At 40.0% G+C, this 26233-nt stretch overlaps 1 protein-coding gene across 2 annotated transcripts; it reads left to right on the plus strand.

Moving 5' to 3' along the window:
- Positions 1-225: 225 nt before the first annotated feature.
- Positions 226-8604, plus strand: LOC115729927 (transcription factor bHLH110). 2 transcript variants are annotated; one of them, XM_030660561.2, is made up of 8 exons: positions 226-270; positions 3835-4145; positions 4583-5252; positions 6258-6407; positions 6505-6570; positions 7225-7290; positions 7927-7986; positions 8179-8604. In XM_030660561.2, exons 2-8 carry the CDS (start codon positions 4003-4005, stop codon positions 8332-8334), a joined length of 1311 nt encoding a protein of 436 aa, XP_030516421.2. In that variant the 5' UTR covers positions 226-270; positions 3835-4002; the 3' UTR covers positions 8335-8604. The 2 variants fall into 2 exon arrangements, with proteins under 2 accessions (XP_030516421.2, XP_030516422.2); XM_030660562.2 differs by lacking the exon at positions 226-270 and having other exon boundaries at positions 3841-4145; positions 7927-8032; positions 8179-8313.
- Positions 8605-26233: the final 17629 nt, after the last annotated feature.

The following is a 26233-nucleotide window of genomic DNA, read 5'->3' on the forward strand; positions in this document are numbered from 1 at the left end:
AAAGCGCCGGAATGGCATAGCGAGTATGGAACGTGTTCACGTTTGTGGATTAGGAATGCGATATAGGTTCGACTCGGCTGTCACAACCAAGTACAAATAATTCTTCTTCTAGCTACTCACTTGAACTTTTGGCTTGCTTCTTGACTTATTCATGAGGTTGCTGGGGTCGCTTCGTATGCTCACTGTTTATTACCATCTTACACATATCATGCGTGTATCTATGTAGAGAGAGAGAGAGAGAGAGAGAGAGAGAGAGAGAGAGAGAGAGAGGTAGTATTCTAGAGTTGACGCACTTGGATGGGGCGTGAGGGAAATTTTGATTCAGTTCCGATGACTCAACTGTTCAAATTCCATTAACTGTGTGTCGATTATTCGAGATCAAGCAACATGCAAATAATATGGACTCAAGCGGTTCATGGAACTCTAGAAGATATTACATGGGCTATTGGGTTTCTTGGCGTGGTTTTCATTCTTATGGTAAAAGAACCTTTATTCGTGCCGCTAGAGACTGTGAGAGAGAAATGGCACGAAAATGTACATGACTCACAGAACTCTGAAGCATCACCATAATGGGTCGTTTGAAAATGTAGTTAAAGGAAAAAAGGGCTAAAGGGTTAAAGGAGCTTTAATATGTTACTATCGTTATTTTTTGTTTCACACGAGCGTACTAACCACATGAACTAAAAGTGATCACAGAAAAGCAGGAAAAAAAAAAAAGCATCTAGCTGTGCGAATCTAACCATTGACGGTCTTTTACCTTTACAGTCGTAATGATAAGATATTATAAAAATCCTGACATATGAATCATGTGAAAGATGGTAGTAAGTGTGTTTAAGATATTAACCTCAAAAGAGTATATGAAGAAGGATGAGGCTCTCTCTTCTCCGCTACTGGAATTTTTGTTATTCAAAATAAATACATTTTTGTTCACTTCCTCGAAATACAAGAGACAAATATCGCAGCTCAACTGCAAATTAAGACAAATCCCAGATAACTTTAAAACAAAACAAGCTCTAGATAACAAGAGAAATCATCAGAACAAGATTATGGGTCATCCGCTTAAAGAGCACATTTGTGGCTTCACACCAAAATAGGCGGCCGATCACCGAATCCATCTTCAGTAATGAGCATACACCGAGATTTCCATTTGTTGCTACGATTTTGCTTTTATTCGCCATTTGATGTTGATTAAGCATTTCTTGGTATATATCGTCGAGACAAGGAGAAGTCTCACTATTTTGCTTAAGCTTTGTTGTATTGCACGACAAGGAGAAGAAGAGCGTGCATATTTTTATGCACCAAACCCTAGACATATGTGTAGTATGCTAGAAGGTAGAACATAGATTATACAATGCAAAGAGAGTCCAAAAACTAGGAGTTGGACTGAAATAGAGTTCTCTAGTGGGTTTACTTTGGAGAAGCATTGTTGAAATAGGCCAAAAGAAGTGATGAAAATAACCTTAAAGCTTCAACATAGTTTGGGATGAAGAGCGCTCATGATTAGCATCCCTACCAGCAGCAGCAGCTGTCCATTCCCTAATAGAGTTCGAATAAGTAATTTAGTATTCAACTTTTCTTTTTCTTTTTCCCATGAGTATGTTTGCCAGATTTACGGTTCTTAAAATTGCTTCAGAAGCTCACAAGTAAGACGATTCCTACGGCGTAACATCCCCTAGTTAGTGACAAGAAAGACAGTAGCTGAATAAGATGATCTAAATCAATAAGATTGGCCTTTGATACCTACAGACTCTATGCAAGCGTCGGGTCAAAAGAAAGAGAATTAGCAAGGAGGTGATACAGAACTTTGGCAAGAGATTGTGAAACTTTGGAGAATCACGGTCAATTATTCTAAAAACTTAAACTGTTAGATGAATGTGTTATTTGATACTTAAATGACCAAACGAAAATATGTTTATGAAACAGATAAATTTCCACTCAACCTTCCTTAATTGTGAATATTCGAATGTACATGTAGTGCACGTGTCAGTCACCAAAAGACTGAACATCTAAGCCCCTTCAGTCAATTCCAATCGAATTACCTATTTCAATTTAATTGTTTATTTTTTTTAGCACCAAATCGAGGTTTTTCACCAAAATCCATTTCAACCTTCGTTTGAAGTTTCATGAAAATGGATTGTTGAGACAAGATAATACAAAGAGAAGAGAGACCATGTACGGATATCTTGTTAGAAAGAAGAATCCTAAATGGGATTAACTTACTATCCTAATGATGGAGGACGATAATGCAGCAAAAATAGAGAGAGGAAAGGGAAAGGAGACGCCGATTCTTGGATACAAGTAGACTCAATATCATTCATAAACATAGCAAATAACACCAATGTTTATAATGTATTCAGTGAATGTAGTTTCCCACCCAGATAAACAATAGAAAAGTAACATCATCACCCAGCATCATAATGAGACCACTACAAATTAAGAGTAAAAGGAAATCAGATTTAGATGTAATCTCGGCATAAATCTAATCATGCATTACCTAATCAAGTTACATGTCTTCGCCATAATATTTGGTCAGGAGCTCTCGGAATTCTTATGCATATATTATCGAATGATATTTTTTTTTGCGAGTTGATACCAAACATGTTTTATTAGTCAATTCGCTCCTGTTAATTAAACTTGCAATTGTATTATCATAAAAGGGCGTTTGTTAACGAGAGCTATAGATGCATCAGATAAGATGGAATTGGTCTTCCACCAAGACTTTAAAAGGTTATAATGCAAATTACTAATTGACAATGGCTCCATTTAAAAAGGAGGGGAAGACATTTTGGCGAGCAAATGGGAAGTCCTCAGAAAAAACACTATGGATAAGTTTGGGATCTTGTGACCCAGAAGAATTGCGTGTTACGAACTCTGGTCGTATTAATAAAGCATACACAAGTCATATTTGTGGACAAAACATTTGATTATGAAGGGTCTGTCATTAACATTATAGATTAACTTAATTTACTTGCTCGTAAAAAGAGCACAATCATCAGTTTTTGGGCACTGGACAGGATTCTTTTCCTTCACGATGGTTTCATGGTTACGGTAATTGGAGGTTGTCATGTTTTAATTAAGGTTATTTCTACACTATAGTAATCCATGTATCGTTAGGCACAATTTGGGATTAAGCTCGAGAGTACATAATTGAGGGTGTAATCTTGAGTGGTCTTGAAAACTTTGGGCTATTCTCTTTCTATAGACATCGATCACATCGATCAAATCACCGCTTCTTGTCCTGTAAGGTCCATGTAACTAGCTTGCTTAGGGCGTGGTCTTGGGATTATATTTTGATCAAGTTAGATGAGCTCTTGCCGAAAGTGAGCTGTGATTGCATTCTAACCTATCATGATAAATATGGAGAAGGGTATTGTACAGACCACCACCCTTTATACACTGATAGAGAAGGAGAGAGGAGAGAGGAGAGAGAATAGGATAATTATACAAAGGGCCTTCGTCGACATGTGGGGATGAGAGAGAGAGAGAGAGAGAGAGAGAGAGAGAGAGAGAGAGAGAGTGGATGCCATCATTTCCGTTGGCAGACTGGGTTGAAAGCCTTGGGATTGAAGGCATGGATCTTAATCATGGCACCAGTCCAGCATAATCATCTCCCTGTAATTGCAGTGTGCCAGAAACCAAAGCTGTGTTTGAGAGAGAGAGAGAGAGAGAGGCTCATCAAGCTCTTGCTGAGAAACAGATAAAGGGTCTTCCTGAAAAAAAAAAAAAAAACCCTCTAATTAAAGTTGTAGATGGGCTACATCTACCCTTTCTTTGTTTCTTCCTTTTCAAATTTCATACTTTACATGAAATCTCTCTGAAAGAGTAAAGTGGGAGAGAGAGAGAGTGGAGGACAAGCATCAAGTTCATGTGGGGGTGTCACCTGAGAGACTCTGTTGATCAGCAAGAGATTCCTCTTACGTCTGAGATACTTGTAAGTGTATTAATTACTCATCCTTGGGATTCTCAAGAACTTATTTAAGAAAAAAGGCACTCTTGAAGCCCATGGAACCTGCAAATCTCCATCACCAATATGATCAATTCCAAGATCACCATGCTGGGTCTTCTTCTTCTTCTTCTTTAGACAGCCCATCCTGCTATGGATCAGTTGATAATTCCCATTCTTGGACACGCAACACCAGCTTCTTGTAAGTACACAACCCCTCTCTCTCTCGCGCGCGCAGGTACACAAACAACTTTTGCTTAGTGACATATGTGCCATCATGAAGTTGGTACAGCTTAATCTTCTCGGAATGTCTTCCTTTTCTCTCTTTTTGATTCCCTTTATTTGATGTAAAAATCGAGATTGTATTGGAGAAGTTTTTGATAGTGGGGTTCCCGCTTCCTCGGTTAGCTTGTGATTCTCAGTAAAAAGAAAAGAACTTTCGGACTATTTCTTTGGCATAATGACACTTGTAGTGCAAAACAAGCAGCAACACTTGCTTCATTTCTGTTTCATTTTCACTTTCCTCGGCATAACAATCCATTCTTGGATAAAATAATTGGTAATTTCTCCGTATGGCAACAAGTGTTAATCGTGAATTTGCGCTTAATGTACTTCGTTTCGGGATGCTTATATGGACAGGAATGCTACTGGAAACTTCTCGAACTCCAATGTTATAGTAGCAAACTCTAGAACTGATTCGACTCCAAAACATGGCATTCTCAACCCTCTTCTCCAAAGTTCCTCCATCCAAATTGACCTTGGATCTCACTGGACAAGAGACAACTCATCAGTCGAACCATTCGGCAATAATGTAGACCTCGCATATGGTGTCAAGGAAGAGCTCTCGGACTCCTTAAGATTTACTAACCTGCTCAACAGTGCTCAAACTGGCATTGAAGATTTGCATCTATATCACAGCACAAGACGCGTGAAGAACACTGATGAGGAGACTGATGACTTGAGCGAACTCAGCCAGAAGCTCATGCTCAAGACTTTGACCTCCACTTGCCAAATTAACCTTAATGAGTACTCGCCAGGCCAAGATTTCTTTTATCCAAGCGCTCAACACTATGTTCGGCCGGGGATTTTCAGCCAGATTCATCCAAGCATTGATGTCTCGAATTTGAGTCGGTCGCGGGGTTTGGTGTCAAGCTCCTTGGACATAAATTCTCCAGCATTTGATCTCCTAAATGGAAGATTTAGCGGCAGTGTTGCAAATACTACTCAAGGGACTAATCTTGGGATGCATAGAGAAAGCCTTACTTTTGACCTTCAACAAACGCGGCAATCGGCGCAACATCATGATCCAGTAAGTTAGTATATTTTCTCACTTCTTGGGGTAGTATAAATTAGCTTATAAATTTTCCTTTTTGCATAGTCTTATCATACCTACCATTGTGCAACTTCCTTAATGGTTATTTCACATTGGATACGTTGTGGTATTTATAACATCTTGCCTGTCCTATGAGCTTCTTTTTAAGTTTGCTGCCAATACATAGTTGATTGAAAGACATTAGAATGGACTAGCTGACCCCATTTACTTTAATAAGCTTAAGCGTGGTCCTTTCTTACTGGGCTCTAAATGCAAATTAAGGATATGCATGTCATACTTTCAGTACTTCCAGCAAAATCAAATGCTCGCTCCATGGAACTGATTGCTACCATCTAAAGCGATTCTCCACTTGGTTAGGTCAAATGGATACTAAATTTTCACTGCATTCTTACTGCAAAGTTGCATGTCCTTTACCAAACTTTTCATAACTTGTTGACAATTCATTGACTTGCACCTTCTGAATAAACTAAATGAATACACAGAATGATTGTCGTGCGACAGAGCCCGCTTACACCGCTATCATCCTATCATGCTAACTTTAGTTATTGAAAAGAAAGTCAGCTACAAGGACTTTCCCAACCCAAAAGTAAATAGTGGCTTTAAACTTAACTACAATAATTGTGTAGCTTACATAGCTACACGCAATATGCGCACTTCTATATCTCTGAGCATGCATGGATTATCCATGTAAACATCCACAACCCTACGCATGAGAATGAACGATGAAAAGCCTCGATTCTAGGAATCATGGTTCGTTTGGGGCGAAGCCTTTCGTAGAAAGCAAGCATTGACTATGACGGGATTGGCAATTGGAAGGAAATAGAAAATTTCATTTTTGTGATGTATGCTATTACACATTGGACAGTCATTTTCTTTTTCTGTTTGGGCCAGAACTACTATGCCCTTTCACTGTATAGAATTGTCAATTCCAGTTACGAGTTCCAGCATCTTTTTCACACTTTGCAATTCTTCTGAATGAAGATATCGCCGGTTTTCACCGCAAAGACAACAGAGGCAAAGAGACCCAGCAGTTCACTGGAGCCTAACAAGACTAGTGGCCCTCATCATCAGGTTGCTCCCAAGAAAACAAGAGTAGATCAGTCAACAAGAGCTGCTTCTGCACCTTTTAAGGTTTCCTAACTAATGATGGTAGATACTCTCGGTGAGTTTTTCCCATTCTCATTTCCAGGAAGCTTATACTTTTTTGTGCGACAACAATATGGACCAGGTTAGGAAAGAGAAACTAGGGGACAGGATCGCGGCTCTGCAGCAGTTAGTAGCCCCCTTTGGCAAGGTTAGTGTCGTATGTTTCTGCTTGTATTTAGATAATTGCGGAGGACCTATAGAACCCTGAATAGGATGGATCAACCCTGCAAAATTCTCCCTGAAACTTTTCACGCACATTCAGAAAAATTTGGTGGGCAAGGGGTCGCTGGTCCCGGCCAGTAGTCTTTACGTACCGTGGTGCCTGATGGCGAAGCGACAGACGGTAATATTGTTCTCCTCTCGACCACAGTGGCAACATGTGGGAGAGGTTGTGTGAATCAAAAGTTAATCTGGCGTCATGTGTTTACTCGGCTGCACAAAAGCCATATTTATAAACAATATTACGTGAAAAGACAGGAAAATGTTGGCCACACAGAACGATATTTCACAGCACTGTGCTGCCAAAAGAAGAAAACGAATAAATAATGAGCTAGCCAAATACACAAAACTGATAAAGTAACTTATTAACTGAGTTCCAGCTTCCAAGCGTAGTCAGTTCCCAGATGGGCGTTCAGACCACAAAATCTGTAAGTGAAAAAAAAAAGCACGGTACAAGAAAAGGAAAGAGCATATTTGTAATGCGAGGGTGACATATACTAGCTCTATATTTTTCTTTGAGCTTAGCATGAAACGGCGTGCGTTTTTGGTGCATGTTGCCGGGGGGGGATGGAGAATATTTCAGACAGACACAGCATCAGTACTGATGGAGGCCATTGGATACATCAAATTCCTTCAAAACCAGGTCCAGGTACTTACTTCCCCATTCTCATTCCACTGTACACCTTGTCATTCCGTCTTATAGATTTCCTAACCCATTCACCGGAATCAGCGTCCGAGGCGGCTTTCTACAGTGGTATGCATGGAGACAAGTTCTCTTTCTTTTGTTTCTCTCTCTCTCAAAATAAATTATGTTGGTAGACAAACTAGGCTGGTCTGAAATGTTAATCCAAAAAGTGATTCTTTTTTATCAGTCTCTCTCTGTCTATCTCTCAACAAATATTGTAGATAGATAAACTAGACAGGTCTATAAAGTTCATCCACGAATCGACAGGACATCAAACGTGTATTCCAATAGTTGTCACTGTAAAACGACTAATAGAACCAAACTCAAATAGGTAAATTCCAGATTCATAAAAATACCCTTTAAATTCAAGAGAGACACAGGCCAAAGTCTAGATAGATGGTTCGTTTGGGAAATTGTTTACACTAAATGATGGTACGGGGAATCGAATATGTGTCGTGCACCCTATCCATGCATATATATATTTATGTCTTAGTCATGAAGCTCACCTGTGATGTGTATACACTGTCCAAAAAATAGAGTTATTCTCTCTGGAAATGATTCTCTTAATTAATTGCTAACCCGACAGTTTGTTTCTGTCGGACGCTAAGCGTGCCCTACATGAAGCCTTCCCACAAGGAGGCCAACCGATCGAGGCAACAGGTAAGACATAAGAAATCACTTCCATCTGTAGATCTATTATCACTTTGTAAGGAACTTCATCAATTAGCTATATTCATTCAAGTTTCTCTAGCTAGGTTTTATTTTGATGAACTTTATTGGTCTATTAAGTGGTGAATCAAACCATTTCACACCAAACACTTCATTAATCATAGTCGCATACCAAAATTTCAGGGTCCGAGAGAGGATGAAGATGACGAACAAATGACCCGAGATCTTAAAAGCCGGGGGCTATGTCTCGTGCCACTATCATGCATGTCTTATGTTGCTGCCGAGGGAGGTAGCGGAGGTGGCATTTGGCGGTCACCCGCCGCCCAATTACCTCAGTAGAGAGACTTCACAAGTTGTTCCTCTCCGCTTGGATGGCTTGAGTTCATCATCTAAGGTCCCCTCCTCGTCCATCATGTGTGGAGCAAATTTGGTCATTCTGAAATAAGCACGACTTCAGCGTGGACCAAGTTTGATCCATCGATCTTTTAACCCCTGATGAGAATGTAACTTCAGGTTTTGCCATGCACATTCGGTTCGTGATGAGCAATCATCATCGAAAGGATTCGGAAAATAAATCAACTAGCTTATCACGTGCGGTTAATGTTTAGATTTGTCCCCGTCGCTAATTCTCGCTCTATTTTGCATGACCTATTTCAATTGAATAACATGCACGGATTCAACACACGCGTAATCTGTACTAGGTACATGTGCACATGTGCGCATGTGTGTGTGGTTGGATGGCATACTTCTAAAGATATGTATGCTTAAATCGTTGATAGTTCACATTGGAAAAGGATGATAAAGTGATGCCCCGTTAACAATTGTGGCTTATCTTGTGTGAACCTAAATTGAAGATCTAGTTCAATCAATGTTGGCATATACCCACAATGCCAATAAATCTAATAGAATAATGTAGATAATCATGCGAAATCCTTTCATTTTTAGTTCACTTATTACATGCTTTCTTCATTGGTAAACATACGAGAAACCCTACCTAATCATAGCTTTGTTGCAGAAATTATGTTAAGACGAGTTGACTTCCTATCACGCCTTTCACTCTATTATTGTAAATAACTCTCTCATGATCTCTCGAGAAATTTTATCACAAGGTTTAGTTTTGCTTTGGCCAATATTCTTTAATGTTTTAATTGCATCGGAAAGAATGGGAATTTAATCTAGTGTGAAATTGACCCGAGCATCAGGATAATTGTCCAAAAACTTCCAAACCTATTGTACAATGGTTAATTCAGTTCTAAACTTTTCAATTTTGTTAATTTAGTCCTAAAACGTTTGACGACTTTCCAATTTAATCATTTCGGCCAAAATTGATCGGAAATCTCTCACATGGACACCTGCCATACTACATGGCATGGTTGGCGCTGACATGAACGGTTTTTGAAATTATTCAAAATTTTTCTGAATATCCTTTTCTTTATCAAGGAAGAAAGGAAGAGGTCGGCCAAAATTTATTTGGGGGAAAGTAGTAAAACAAGATTTAATGAAGTGGGAAATAGATTGACGTATGGTTTGTCTTAGGATGGAGTGGAAGAAAGCTATTAATATTTTGGAGGGGCAGATTCCTATGTTCTAGACTGTCTTTTTTAGTCATTTTTTCCTATACATATTTATATATTTTTATTTTTATATAATTATTTCTTTTCCCTCAATCGGTTTTGCTTTTATTTTACGTATTTTTGGGTTCATCGACCGCCGATCCCAACTAGTTTGGGATAAAGGTGATGTTAATGTTGATGTTGACCTTTTCTTTATCAAAAGCTTTAATGCTTAGGCCAGGCTCGAAGAAATGGGAATTCAATCTAGCGTAAAACTGACTCCAGCACCACATAACGATGAACTGGCTAACTTAATACCAAAAGTTAGATCACAAGTTCATATAGGCCACAAAACTCGTCCCAGACATTGGCTTGTCCACTTAATCCAGATATATTAGGGTAGGTGGGCTGTCATTTTAGTCGAAGGTGGACCACAAGTCAGCTAACGATTCCCATGACATATATGTATATGATAATGAAGGGGAATGAAATTGGAGATTGACCCCAGACACAAGCAAAATTATTACTGAATTATGTTAGGCGGTGTTACGTATTCTTACATGATTTCAAGTGGCAAACTATATAATTAGGAGATAATATCTCGTGGATTATAAAAATTTATGAATTGGATGACCATCAAATAATATGTCGGTTCAGAGAGCGACCTAACACATTATAAAAGATATCGTACTAAATAGTAATAACATAGACCACCAGGTAGCTAGATCTCATACCTGTATCAAAGTGTTATTAAAAGAAAAAAAAGACATGACTATAATGAGGTCATATCTCTCAATGAGATTTGCTGCTATAAGGAAATTTCTTTCAAAAAAGACCTAAAGCTATTGTACGGCAACCAATTTAGTTCTAAATTTTTTCAATTGTAATAGTTTAATCCTAAATTTTTTGACGATTTGTAAATTTCTTTGTTCTCCGGGCCAATTTTGACTATAAATCACTTACATGGACGTTGGTCGACCTACATGGCATTTGCTAATCGTAACATGGATGACTTTTGAAAATTTTCTTTCTTAAAAAGATTCTAATTTTTTCTTTTTTTATATTTCTTTTTTTTCCTTTTCTTTTCATCGGTGACAGGTCGCCGACCAAAAGCTAGGGCTACCCTAGTGACAAGGCTGGCCCTCACCCGATTAGGCAAGGGTTCCCCTCGCCCTTGCCCTCGCCCGTGCAAGGCCCAATGAGGGCACCCTAGATTGCGGTCGACAAGACTTGCTCTTGCCAAGGTCACCCTCACCCAAGCTTAGACGTTGCCATTGAAATTTGTCAAATTTTCTCTTATTCCTTTTCTTTTCGCCGGTAGCCATTGGCGAAAAGAAAAGGAATAAGAGAAAATTTTACAAATTTCAAAATCATCCATGTTAGCGCCTGTCATACCACATAGGTCGACCGATGTCTATATTTGCAATTTCTTATCAAAATTGATCGGAATGACTAAATTGATGTATCATAAAAAAAGTTTACGATTAAGTCAGTACAATTTGCATAGTTTATGACAGACTTGGACGACATGCATTAGGATTAGGACTTTTTTTCCATCCAAAACATCCTAAACCTATTGTATTGGTGCCAATTCAGTCCTAAACCTTTTATTGGTGCAAATTCTGTCGTAAACCTTTTGCGTTTGTGCCAATTCAATCATAAACCTTTTAATAGTGCTAATTCGGTCTTAAACCTTTTGCATTAGTGCCAATTTAGTCATAAACTTTTTACATTTGTGCCAATTGAATCAATCGGCCAATTTTGGCCGAAAATTCACTTACGTGGATGTTGTTGTCCTATGTGGCATAGCTGATGCTGACGTGGACTTTTTTTAAATGTTATTTTAATATTATTAAATATTTTAAATAAATTTTTAAATAATTTTTTTATTTTTTTCTTCTTTTTCTATTCTCTTAATTATAAAAAATATTTTAAAATTTTAAAATAATATCAAAAAATATTCATGTCGGCGCCATTTGTGCCACCTAGGACAACCGACGCCCATGTCAATGATTTTTTGCCAAAATTGGCCGGATTGACTCAATTGGCAGAAATTCAAAAGGTTTAGGACTGAATTGTCACTAATACAAAAGCTTTAAGACTGAATTGACACCAATAAAAAGTTTAGGACTAGATTGGTATCAATACAAAAGGTTTAGGATCGAATTGGCACCAATAAAAAGTTTAGGACTAAATTGGCACAAATGCAATATATTTATAATTTTTTTGACACTTTTTTCCTTTTTGGATAATTATCTCACTTCTACACTACCTACTTATAGTAAGCTATTATTAATTAGTTCATTTTCATTGTTGTGGCGCCTAAATTCTTGTAATCCTGAAGTTATCAATCTAACACTTTGGGTCTATGTATCATATTATAGATGATCGGCAATCTTAAATATGCGTTATAGAGTCGCCACTAATTAATTTTGTTGAGTTGATATGAATCTAAATCTCGAATCTTAGAGAGAACCCATTTAATCGCGGTGGGTGGTCCATTTTGGGTAAGAAACTGAGATTGGAGGTCTAAGGATTTAGTTGCCGCGAGTTTTGTTTAGCACGACGCCCTCTCGATATCCCGACTTTTATTTGGTTAAAGTTCTATATTCACTAGTCAGTAGTCATTTGATATCTCAAGCACGGTGCATGGCAGTTTTAGATTCAAAACGGAAGAAAGATTTTACCAAAATAAATTATGCGGTTAATCTATCTATGAACGACACCTATTAAAATAACGTCCTTATTCCGTTCATGTGTAAATATGTGATTGGATAACAAAAAAGGATAAAACGTACGTTGTCATGACCAATGTGGGACATATATAAAATTGTTCAAATAAAACCTGATTATAATAGATTTAAGTGATTTGGCGTTGTGCCTACTCCACTGGAAGAGACTGATAAGATAGTTCCACTACAATTGACAAAGATAAGATTATAACCACTCAATCGCACTCTCACGTAAGGGTGTGTTTGTTTGAGTTAAAGTGTTTTATGGAAATTCATCTTCCAAATTGCCACGGAAAATAACAAATTAACTTAAAACATTTTCTAAGTCAACGAAAATATCCATGCTTAAAATTAGGAAACTAAATTTCCCAATTTGAAAAAGTGAAAACACTTTTCAAAATTGCTCCTCTTGAATTTTTTACTAATTTTATCCATATTATATTTTCCCTAATTTTCTTTTCCCTCAGCCGGTCATTGGGCCTCGACGAAGGCTGGTGACCGGCCACACGAGCGGACCGGCGAGGTTCGAGCTTGCCAACGAGGTTGAGCTTGCCCGATGAGGCTCGACTTCGCAAGTATTGTTCGATGAAGCTCTTCAACGCATAAGTTATGATAAATAATAATTTTTAAAAATGATAAGTCACTGAAACGACGCTGGATTCATAAATCTTAGCTTTCGCCTCTTGTGTGGTTTGAAATCTCGAGTTTACGATTTCACATTCACATAATAAGATTGAGCTTGTTGGAAAGATCTCTCGGGATGGTAACGTGCACTTTAGAGTTTAATCAAGTCTTACAAAAGTTTGACGCAACTTTGATAAATGATTTCTTCATTATTTGTCTGTCGATTTACTTGATTTTTTATGCAATAAAAACCTTAATAGCACCGATATCGACACGCCAACCCATCACTTTTTAAAAAATGAAGAAGTCCTACACGTTTACATACGTTATATATTAAATGTATATTATTACATATATAATAAATTATCAACGGTCAGTTTCTTCTTCTTCTTCTTACGTTAGGAATTCACGTTTAGTTTTTTTTTTTCTAACTAGTTATACTAATTTTGGGGTGACTGGGTATATGATTTAAGTATATATTTTTTGATAGATTTATATTTTAACCCATAATTTATTGAAAATGTTTAAAATTGATCTTGTGCGTGTCAAAATGGTACATCAAGATGCTAGACTCGTGTGTTGCTAGCGTGTCTAAAGCATTGATCACGTGGCGGTGTCCGACACGCTTTCGACACGACACGAAGGCCTCGGAGAGTTTCGATGCTTCCAAGGTAGAAACCTTCCGATTAATAAATTCAAAGTATACACCTAGAATCAAAGGAGTCTCAAACTTCCCCACCATGCTAGAATCAGGCCACCTAACTTGGGGATAAAATTGGATCATTGATCGGACTTATGGGTATACATGACTATCAAAGAGAAGGTCTTGATGAAGGAAACACACCTTGGACCATTCTAGTCATCTATCAAAGTTCATCCCACCATTTGTCAATAGGTTGACTTTTCAAACATTTCTTAGATGGAAAAAATTACCAAAAAAATTCTAAATTTATTGTAATTGTGTCAATTCAGTTCTAAATCTTTTATAATTATGCCAATTCAGTTCACTTGGAAGGCGAACACTAACATGGCCAATTATTAATAATAGTATAATATTTTTTCAAATTTGTAATTTTTTTTATTTTCTTTTTGCTCTTTATTTTCCTTCCTTCTTCCTCCATTTAGCCGTCAAGCCCAATGACCGGCCAAAAGTGAGGGCTAACCGTTAGGAATCGTGCACCAATTCCGTAAAGATAACTCAAGGAAAGAATCCACACTAACAGAATATAATAATAAAAGAACAGAATCGGAAGAACACACTAGAGAATTTGTTATCAAAGTTCACCCAAACTTGGTTGCATTTTCACGTAGAGGCACTTTGCAAATCCACTAGTTTTCGAGAAAAGTTGGAATACAATTGATGATTTTCTCACAAAATCGGTGTACAAAGAGATTGAGAACACTCAAAAACGCCATCACGATTCTCTTTTTCTTTTCTCTCTATTCACTACTTTGCGCTTCGCTATTTTTCGCTTCTCTCTTTTTTTCTTGACGGCTACTACCTATACATCCTAATATATGAGGTATAGTTTTTAACCTAGAAGCAAAAAAGGAGAAAAAAGACAAAAAAAAAAATACTCCCTTAAAAATAAATTTGGCTTCACATACCAACAATCTCCCACTTGAAGACAAATATATTCGATGCACCAAGCAACTTTGCATCCATCCTCTTCAAAAAACTAGTAACTGAAAATTGTGCCTTTGCGATACTCCTCATCAATTAACATGGAGTAATGCCAATAGTAGTAGTACAAAAAGTATGCTTATCTCCGTCTACTACCTTAGTAAACATATTTGTTGGATTCTATCTTTCAATAATGACTTGATAAAGTGATAATGCTTCTTGATATGTCTAGTCCTTAAGTGATAAGCTGCATTCTTTGCTAAGTGCATTGCACTTTGATTATCGCTCCATAGCGTGCTCACTGGCTGCTTTCGATATGGCTTCTTTAAGTAATCTTGTAACCACATGATTTCCTTAGTGGCTTCCGTGATTGCCACGTACTCTGCTTCCATCGTTGATAGAGCCACTACTTTCTATAGTTGAGATACCTAATTTACTACCGTACCTGCAATTGTAAAGATATATCCAATGGTACTATTACCACTATCTCGATCGCCCAATTGATTTGTATCCACACAACCTTGCAATTCTAGAGATGTACCCTCATAACAAAGAGAGTAATTTGATGTACCTGCTAGGTATCTCAATAACCATCTCATTGCATTTCAATGCTCTTTGCTCGGGTTATGCAAATATCGACTCACAACTCTCACTACCTATGCAATTTCTAGTCTCGTGCTCACCATGACATACATCAAACTTCCCACTGATGATGCATACGACTGCCGCTATCTCATTTTTTTAAAGCTTGAGTACTTGGACATATCTCCTTAGAAAATTTGAAGTAACCCACTAGAGGAGTGGCGAGCGATTTTGCCTTAACCATGTTGAATCTCCTCAACACCTTATTCATATAGTCTTCCTACGATAATCATAATTTCATATTTTTTGTCTCTCATGATTTTCATTCCTAAAATCTTCTTGGCCTCCCCCAAGTCTTTCATAGCAAATTGCGATGCTAGCATCTTCTTCACTTCTGCGATTCTCTTCATATTAGAATTGGCCATTAGCATGTCATCAACATATAAAGAGAGATACACAACATCGCCATTGCCATACTTGCAAAAATAAACACAATGATCAGCTTTACGGTAATGCAAGTCCTTTTTCTTCTTTAAGTACCATTGCCGCAGAGCTTGCTTCAAGCTATACGAGCTTTTCTTCAAGCGACACACCATGTGTTCTTTACTTTTGACCTCAAAACCTCTTGATTGCATCATGTATAACTCTTCGTCTAGATCACCATGCAAAAATGCCATTTTTACATCTAACCGCTCGAGATGTAGGTCCTTCATTGCAACTATACTAAGCAAAACTCGATTTGATGTCATCTTCACTACTAGTGAAAATATCTCGGAGTAGTCGATCCCTTCCTTTTTTTAGAAAAGCCCTTTATTACAAGTCAACCTTATATCCGATACTACCGTTAGCTTCATTTTTGATCCTATACACCCACTTGTTTAACAAAGCCTTTTACCAAGTGGGTAACTCGACTAACTCTTAAGTTTTGTTCTAAAGCAACGAGCTCATCTCGTCTTTCATAGCACGCTCCCACTACATGTGAGATGTATCCTTCTTTGCCTCATCATAAGTCTCTGGCTCTCTCAAATCTATATATAAGATATGGCTCAAGATAGTATTAGTTGATAGATCAAAAATTACCTTTGGCTTTCTCACATGTGTAGATCTCCTCAAAATAGATATTTTAGGGTCGTTAGTTTGTTCCAAATCACCGTATTCCTCTTAAATTTCATGCTCATTAATAATGTGTTCATTTTGAGCCCCCCTTTAGATGCATTCTAATATGTTGGAATCATCTTCACGGGAATTGTGTCTAGCTCAACATATTCTAGTTCTATTGTCGTCTCATGCTCTGTCTAACAATCTTTATACATCTTTTCTTCATGGGACACCACATTCCAATTGCGAATGACTTTGTTATTCTCACAATTCCAAAGCCTATATCCATATTTATCACTTTTTTATGGGCAAGGTAAGTATGTATTGAACTTCCAAAATGCTAGATACAAAGGACTTAGCATCAAAAACCATGTACTCACTATGGCCTTCTTTGTCAAGGGGAGTTCAAAGCATATGCAAGATACATCAAAAGGGAAGCTATAGAGGTATGAATAGAATTGGCAACGGAGGGATACATAGGCCAAACAACGCTTACAAACTATTACTGCTAAAAGTCTAACGCAAAAAATGGACTCATGTTAATCAAATAGCCAGCTGGCATCACCTATAGTTGTCCAGGTAAGCACCTGTAACAGGTTACCATAGCAATGTAGTTTCATGCATCTATGAAGGCTCCATGAAAAATAGTCAGGTTCATCCTTTGAATGGCCTATTACCGAATGATCTCGAGGATGTACTAGGAAAAGCTTTATCCTTAATGAGGTGTGAGGCCTTCTCGGCAGAAATAGTTGCTTGTTGCGAAAAATTATGTCATTCCGTGTAGTCCGGATAATGTGCATTATCATATTTCGAAGCTTTTGATGATAACGAGGATTTCTTTTTTTACCAGGTGGTCTTTGCCCATCTTTTGAAAAATCATCCCAAGGTCGATTTCGCCAACGTATGAGGCGGTTGGAAGCCCAAGTATAGGCTAGTTGCCGTAGATAGCGCATCCAAAGAAGAGATGATCGACATAGTCTGGAGTACTATGGCAAAAAGCACAAGAGCCATCATCTATCCTCCGATGTTGTAGAAGTAAGGTTTGGGTAGGGAGGCCACTATATGAAGCTAGCCACATGATAAAAGTGTCCCTAGGAGCGAATGCCTTATCCCATATAAAAGAATGCCAATGAACAATTTGGCCTCTCGGCCTAATAATGTCCCAAGCCGAAGAAACAGAGAAGCATCCGGAAGCGTGACCTTTCCAAGTGAAGTGTACATCCATACTCTCTACTAAAGATGGTGGCGGATCCAACCAAGACTGTATAGTAGTAAGTAAAGTAGAAGGTGGAAAGTGAGAGGAGAAGAAATCCCGTAGAGAGATCGTGCGAGGGATCCCGGCTCGATATATTTCCCCCGGTGTGAAGAACTTGTAAAGAGGGCCTTTCTCATGCCGCCGATCAAACCAGAAGGATGTTGAAAGCCCATTTCCCAACTTCCACTTGAATTGGTCGGAGAATTCTTGGCGAAGGTCAAGGATCTTCTTCCAAGCCCAAGAACAAATAGTAGGTCTAGTAGCAATCCGGAAGTTGGATTTTCGTAGGAAGTTGGAATGAATCCACTTACACCAAAGAGATTTCTTATCGGTGAAGAGAGACCAAATATGTTTTAGCATCAAAGCCTTATTACAATCTCCAAGTCTACAAATCCTTAGGCCACCTTCCTTTTTAGGGCAACATATATTCATCCAGGAGACTTTGGCCCCCCCAACTCCAAGAGTAGGGCCCTTCCATAGGAATTGGCGAAGGATAACCTCAATGTTCTTCAAAACTGATATGGGGAGGGGGAAGACGGAAGCCCAATAGACATGGATAGAATGTAGGACCGATTTCAAGAGTTGTAGATGGCCGGCATAAGATAAGTAACGCTGAACCCAAGAACGTGCTCTCGCCGTAATAGCATTAACTAGGACATTACAGTCATTCTTGCTAAGCCTATATGAAATGATCGAGACTCCGAGGTAACGAAAAGGTAGTTTACCCTCTTGAAATTTCAGCATATGCTAAATCTGCGTTTGTAAGGACGGGGGGCTATCGGAAGCGTAGAACTCGCTCTTGTTTGGATTTGGAATGAGGCCCGACCAAGTGGAGAAGAAGTCCAAGCCATTCTTCAGAAGCTCTATAGAGGGCAAATGGCCTTCCGAAAATAGTAATACATCATCGGCGAAAAATAAGTGGGAAAGCCTTAGGTGTTTGCATCTCCAATATGGTTTAAAACCCGGGGTTGAAGATTTGTCGCGTAGAATTCCGGATAGCACTTCCATAATCAAGGTGAAGAGGAAGGGAGAGAGGGGATCGCCTTGTCTCGATACCTCTTCGCTAGAAAAGAAACCATGTAACTCCCCATTAATAGCGCGGCGAGAATTTCGGTGTAGTAACACATTCCATGATCAGTCCAACAAGAAAGTCCGGGAAACCGAAGGCTTGAAGGACTAGCTTGAGAACTCCCAACGAATAGTATCATATGCCTTGGAAAAATCAATCTTGATAGCACATTTGGGACTATATTGGGGATGGTGGAAGTTCGCAAAGAGTTCTTGAGCAATCAAGATGTTGTCGCTAATTCTCCTTCCTTTAACAAAGGTGGTCTGCGAATGCGAAATGATCGAAGGCAAGAGGCAAGCGACCCTATTCGCCAAAATTTTGGTGATGCATTTGTATATAGTGTTACAACATGCAATAGGCCTAAAATCATTCATCGCCAAAGCATTGGGGGACTTTGGGACAAGCGTTAGAATAGTTGCATTTAGTTCCTTGAGTAGTCGGCCACTTGTAAAGAAGTCCATGATTGCGGAGACGATGGAAGGGCCAATGATGTCCTAAGCCGAAATAAAGAATTCCGCGTTGAAGCTATCGAGGCCTGGTGCTTTACCTTTTGGAAAAGAGAGAAAAGCTGTACGGACCTCGTCCTCAGTGACTGGCCTTGATAGGAACTCCACTTGTTCGGGTGAGAGGGTTCGGGATATAAAGGCTCTGATGTCGGGAACACACGGCCGAGTAGTAGTAGCTTTTGAGTTGAGTAGTGTCTCATAGTGACTAACTATATGAGCCTTCACTTGATTCGGTTCCGTTAAAGATAAGCCATCGGGTCCAACTACCGAAAGAATGCGGTTATGCATTCTTCTCTTATTGACGAAATGATGAAAATATCTAGTGTTCAAGTCCCCCTCTTTGAGCCACTTAATTCTTGACTTTTGTTTGAAGAACGACTCCTCTTGAAGCCTCGGAGTTGCAAAGGTTTGGAGATGTTCCCGTTCACGATCGGCCAAAACGTCATTCATGGGGTCATGTTCCAATGCCTCTTGAATCAATGATAACTCAAATCTGGCTCGATCAAGACGTTCCGAGATATCGGAGAAGGAGCTCCTATTGAGTTGCTTGAGTCGGCATTTAAGTAGCTTCAACTTAGCACATATCACAAACATCGGGGTGCCGTCAAAGGGAGTGGCTCAAACCTGCGAGACTATCTCCTTGAAGGACGGGTGAGTAGTCCAAAAGTTGAAGAACTTGAATGGTTTCTTGGAGTTAGGAGGGGGCAGAATTTTCACTACCATAGGTGCGTTATCGGATATCCCCGGAGCCAAAAACGTAGCTTCAGAGAAGGAGAAAACACTAGTCCATTGTTCATTTACAAGAACACGGTCAATCTTGCTTTATTTCCGATGCGGACCAGAGGAAGTAGTCCAAGTAAACCCGTGGCCTACATATCTGAGGTCCTCCAAACCCGACTAGGATAAGCATTCCCCAAAGTCATTAAAAGCTGGAATTCAAGTAGTGGACCCTCCCACTCTATCCGTATGGTCGCGGATCGCGTTGAAATCACCAGTGACTACCCAAGGGTCATCACATGCACCGAGCCGAAGTAGATCGGACCATAAAGAGCGTCGGGCTACGAATGAGTGGCCTCCATATGCAACCGATAGTAGGCATGAACGATTCAAGGCAATTAACAAGAGGCGTACATGAATCAATTGATCCGAAGTGGAAAGAACTGTTAGTCCGACCACTTGAGGGTCCCACCCCAACCAAATTCTTCCAAGGGGGGAGTAATCATAATTGGCAACCCAACTCCAACCCGTAAGTAGGCTAGAAGATATGCTAGTAAAAGTAGTAGGTTTTACTTTTGTTTCCAACAAACCAATGCAACTAAGACGATGGTTCCGGACAAAAGACCTAATTTCTGCTTGACGAAGGGGGTAAACAAGGCCCCTTATATTCCAAACGCCAAAAATCATATTTACAGAAGTGGAAAAGAGGGGAGAGTTACCATTTCTTCTTATTCGGCCTCCTCTTGGGTTTCCGGGAGTTGGCTTTTGAAGAAGTGGGTATATTATCACCATCTTGGATGGCATCTTCATTTTTAGAATGCTCCGGAAGGGCGTCCTCCAAGGCTTCAGCCATTGGCGGAACTTCCTGTGTCTTAAGGGGGGGCAAACACCATCGCCCTTGATCTAGTGTGAGGCGGGGATAAAAGGGGGAAATCCTCCTCGACATCGTTTGCCAACTTGTTTTCCGAAATCTCTTCTTTATCTCAAGTAGAGTAGCCAGAGGAAGTCCGAGAAGAGGAGGTAGAGAGGCTCCTACTTTGATCGTAAGCGGTACGGGGCGCGATGGACCGTGGTTGTCCGAGGGACTCCACCCGAGAGAGCTCCAAGGCACTCTTAGAATGGGTTGCTGCACTCCCGCATTTGTCTAGAAAACCCAGATTTGTCTGAGAGTGTCTTGAGGTATCCAAGGCAGCTTTAAGGAATTGGGAAGTAGCGGGATGGTCTAGCGGCGAGAGTAAAGCCAGTGTAGCGACCATGCAGGAAGGCTGTGTAGCAGAACCATCCACTATAGCAAGGCGGACTGGAGTATTTTCTTGAGGAGCATTAAGAGATGAGGGTAGGATGCCACCTTGTGCCAACCTGTCGGAAGGGATGTTTGTGAGTAGCTCAGCTGTAGGAGGGTTCTCGTGACTGAGTGATTGCAGCATTACTTTGGGTTGAATGGTGACAGGGGGCAGTTCTGCAGCCACATCTAAAAGGGGACTCTCTACACCAGCAACGTGCACCCCATGTGTATGAGGGGGCCAATGGGAGTCTTCAACATGAGTAACATTCTGTATGGGCAGCAGTTGTTGTGCAAGTGTTGCCGCAATAGTGGTTGTTGGCAAAATAGGTGTGAGTTCGTGAGTTTGACCCTTACAATGTGAATGAGGAGGTTGGAGAAGCTGATCTGACTCTGCAACTGAGGGTCCTCTACCCCGCCCTTTGACTTGTTTCCAAGTACCCTCCGGTTGTTGGTTGGTAGCCGCTTGGTTGGTAGCCGCAAGCTGGGGGAGGGGGTTGGGGGAGGCTTTGCACAAGGGAATTCGGCTGAACCCAATTTGTGGCCAAATGCACCACATGTAAGGCAAGACAACGGCTTCCATTCGTACTCCACAACAATGGTGAGCAGCTCACCTTTCTAGCGAACCTTGATCTCTTTAGGGAAAGGGTGAGTTGCTTCAATCTCAACACAAGCACGGGCGTAGGAGATTCTTCTCATTGAGTCCGTTTGTTCATCAACATAGAGTGCTTTGCCAATAGCACTTGCAATGTAGCCTAATCTCGATGGAGACCATAGAGAAAAAGGCACACATCGTAGCTTTAACCAAATAGGAAAAGTTTGTTGGAGTCCCTTGATGAGCTTCAAGTCGGAGTGCCATTGTTGTAATACCATAGTGCTATTAAAGATGGATATGGGTCCCTTTTCCAAGACCTTCCTTCTAAACGATTCATCCGGGATGTTAAAGAAGTAAAATCCGTCATCATGAAGACGAACATCAATTAGGTATTCCCCCCAAGCCTTTCTAACCGCCTCTTTAGTGGCTTTGAAGTATATCTTTCTACCAATATAATGTCCAACAATGCAGTTTTTCCACATTGGATGTTGCTTCGCCTCGACCTCCGGAGGAATGTCTACAATGAAGTCCCTATCAACCTTGGCTTGCGGAACATGTTTAAGGTTGTAGCCTGTGGAAACCACTTTAGCAACATTAGCCCGGGTTCTTGGCTTTTGTTGCACCGAAGGAGTGGTTTTTGGACGACTAAAGCTTCTATCTGCATCAACCCGAGAGGTAGAAGGGTCCTTTTCTCCTGAAAAACCAGCATTGGGGTTGGCCTTAAGCGGAGGGGGTCTAGAGAGGTTGCTGGTTGCCCCTCTGGTTCGGGTCCTACCTCTACTGCGACTCCTTACGGGGTCCCGAGCAGCAGGACCTCCCAGATTAGATGAGTAAACCCTAACATCGGGAACTTCAACAATAGATTTGCCTTTATTATTAATCGCATCAATGGCAGCAGAGCCAACCATCTGTTGTGCAAGGGGAGGTCGAGGCCGAGGTTGAAGGAGAGGTGGGGGAATAGATTCTTGCAGAGTTAGGGAGTGGGTGGGGGAGTGAATGAGGGGGAGCGGATCAACAGCGCAGTGTATCCATCACAACTAGAAGAAGCTCAAGAAATGCCACTCAGCAGCATCCCGGGGGACTAAAAACTAGCTTGGAAAGATCCAACTAGCAGTACTTCCACCACAGCAGCAATACTCCGGATAGCAAATCAGCTAGAGACAATGTAGTAATGAACAAGACAACAAGTAAAGAATAGATATGTAACAACAGGGCAATAGTCACAAACGATACGGCCTTACCAGCGCGCAATCGGGTGTGCAGCAAAGTCAATCGCCCGTCAGGATGGGTTTAGAACAACGATGAAGATATCCCGAGTCAGAAGGGTTGGGCGGACATGTGAGACCTGACCTCGCGCACTCCTTGTATATTCAGAGGAATCGCGATGGCGAAAGGCGAGCGCTCCGTCCGCGAGGGATCAGGATTGATGAGAGAGAGGCCATGAGTGCCGGCGAGAGTGGCCGGAAACCACAACACTTTGACCGCAGGAACAACGAGCGAAAAAAAAACCCGAGCCCGACGAATCTTCAAGTCAAGAAGTAGGAGAACACAGGGCACGATGGAGGGCACCGTTCGGAGGGTTTGGAGAGGGGGAAGAGGCGAGCAGAACCCCCCCAAGAAAACACTATGACCCCCCCAGTCGCCACCGTGGATGGTCGGAAAAAGCTAGGTTACCGGCGGGTGAACATGAATCGCGGGAGCAACAATCGAGAGCATTTCCGTACGCACGTGAGAGGCACGCTCGCGTGTCTAGCGAAAATGGAAGTTTTTCGGACGCATTTCTCACCACCATATCCAATAAAGACGCATTTCTCGGACTTAGCATTAAGCTTCTTCCTATCTTCTTTGTCAATTAAAGCATATGCAGTACAACAAAAAGCTTTGAGGTATGAATAATTGACCTTTTTACTTGACCACTGCTCTTACAATATTCCTCTATCTAACGTACTAAATGGACTCATGTTAATCAAATATAAGCTGCATCAACTATAGCAGCCCATGAGTGTAACAGGTTACCCGCATGTAGTCTCATGCATCTTACACGCTCCAAAATAGTCATGTTCAACTTTTCACCTACATTGTTCTCTTGAGGAGTATTAGGAATAGTTTTCAATTGGTGTTTGTCTTCTTGGCTCAAATATTCTGCAAATTCATTATTCGTGTATTCATCGTCATTATCAGATTTCAGAGCTTTAATTTGATAACCTATTTCTTTTTTTACCATGGTCTTCCATTTTTTGAACAACTCGGATACTTCTGATTTTTCTCTAAAAGTATAGACCCTCAGCTTTTCTTGCCGCATTATCAATGAAAGTGACAAAATATCTCTTACCACCATAAGAGAGCTCCTGAGCCGGTCCCTAGACATCAGTGTGAACCAACACTAGATTGTGCCCTTTATTTTGTCTCCCATTCAATTGAAAGCTCTCCGCCTTTTATTTTCCATAAATGCAACTTTCACAACAATCTAACTCAACTTTCTATAAACTTGGAAATAATTTTCTTGAGTGTAACTGGTTTACACCCTTTTCACCATGATGTCCCAAACGATAATGCCAAAGAGTAGATAAATTACATGTAGCCATTGTAGTTGCAACCATATCACGGATATTATCTCCTTGGAGAAGGTAAAGTGTACATACCCGTATGCTTTCTCTTCGCTACTACTCTTGCCCCCGATGTTATCTTCCACTCTCTACATCCAAAAGTTGTTACCATTATTTCTTAGTCAATTTTACTAGTTGAAATCAAATTTTTATTCAACTTAGGAATATGTCTAGTTTAACACAAAATTAGATGTCCTCCCACTCCGAGATTTTCACAATCACATTTCATTTTCCGAAAATTGAACACAGTGGTGGGTTGCCCACAACTACTTGCCCAAAATCTCCATTGGCATAATCAACAAATATGTCTATTTGCAAGGTACAATAAAAAGAAGCACCAGAGTCAAGAAACCATTTATGTGTCATCAAATCAAACCTTGTAGATAAACACAAGCTTCTAGCAAAGTTCATCGCTTACCACATTAACTTCTTGATTCTCAGCTCGTTGCTTCTTTTTGTAGGCTTCATGCTAAAATCTGTGGTATCCCATCCGGTGACAAAATCAACACTCACCTTTTGCAACCCTCTCTCCTCCCTTGATTGTGACCCACCACGCCCATTGAATTTTCCTCTACTTTTACTTCTCCCGCGGTTCTCCACCGCTAATGTCGTCGAAGATATAGATGTCGAAAACTTATCTCCACTTGAGACTTTCCTTCGTATCTCTTCATCCATGATATCGCTCATAGCATCATCCAAAGTCAAATCATTCTTCATGGTGCTTGAAATTCCCTATACTCGTGGTGTTATAGCTTTCCAAAAGGGAACACAAAAATAGTAAAACTTGCAACTTCATATCTAGATTTATGCATGCGGATTTTAATCGACCTATTACCCGCGTAAAACCGCCAATATGCTCTGCAACGGAATCTCCATTAGATAATTTCATATTAACCAGCTTCTTTAGTAAAAATATCTGATTTGATGTGGACGTTTTCTCATAAATATTCGTTAGAATATCCATGGCTTCTTTTGTAATCTTTGCTTTCGCGATGTAGTACCTTGTCTTTTTTGTCAGCCTAGATAAATCGCATCTAACACCTCTTGATCAAGAATTTTCCATCCGATTTTGCTATTGGATCTACTTCCGCGAGTTTGGGAACAACAATCAAGTGGTGCATAAAGATTTTATTTTTTTGATAAAGATAGTTCCCTATGTGAAGCTTTTACCATCCGAAATCCCGCCCATTGAACTTATCGTTTATGATTTTATCTTTTCCCACATCGTTTGCTTCAATCTAATGTCCACAAAAAATCCTCAATGTTTTTTGTTAGCCAACCCAAGCTCTGATACCGGTTATTAGGAATCGTGCACCAATTCCAAAAAGATAACTCAAGCAAATAGTCCACACTAGTAGAATATAATAATAAAAGAATAGAATCAGAAAAATACACCCGATAATTTATTATCGAAGTTACCCAAACTTGGGCTACGTCTCCGCGCAAAGGTATTTTGCTAATCCACTAGTCTTCAAGAAAAATAAGAATACATTTGATGATCTTCTCACAAGATCGGGGTACAAAAAGATTGAGAACTCTCAAGAATGCCGTCGTGCTCTCCTTTTCTTTTTTTCTCTATTCACTACTTTGAGCTTCGCTACTTTTCACTTCTCTCTTTTTTTTTTCTTGATAGCTACTACCTATATATCCCTAATATATTAGGTATAGCTTTTGACCTAGAAGCAAAAAAGGAGAAAATTCAAAAAAGCCCTTAAAAATAAATTTGGCTTCACACACCAAGACCGGAAAGTTTGACCTCGCTTGTTATTGGAAAAGCTCGCTCTTGTCGACCATTGGCAAGGGTAAGGTCGAGCCTCGCTCAATCATGGTGAGGTCACATCTTGCCAACCCTCGCCTTTGGTCGATCGTCGAGCCTCGGCAGCTGGTTAGAAGAAGAAGGAAAAAAAAAGAAAGAGAAAAAAGAGGAAAAAAATAATAGAAATAAACAAATTAATAAAAAGCTCGAAAAAATATTAAAATATTATTAAAAATTAG

Source organism: Rhodamnia argentea, chromosome 2 (assembly GCF_020921035.1).
Source record: "Rhodamnia argentea isolate NSW1041297 chromosome 2, ASM2092103v1, whole genome shotgun sequence".
NCBI classification, from domain to species: domain Eukaryota; kingdom Viridiplantae; phylum Streptophyta; class Magnoliopsida; order Myrtales; family Myrtaceae; genus Rhodamnia; species Rhodamnia argentea.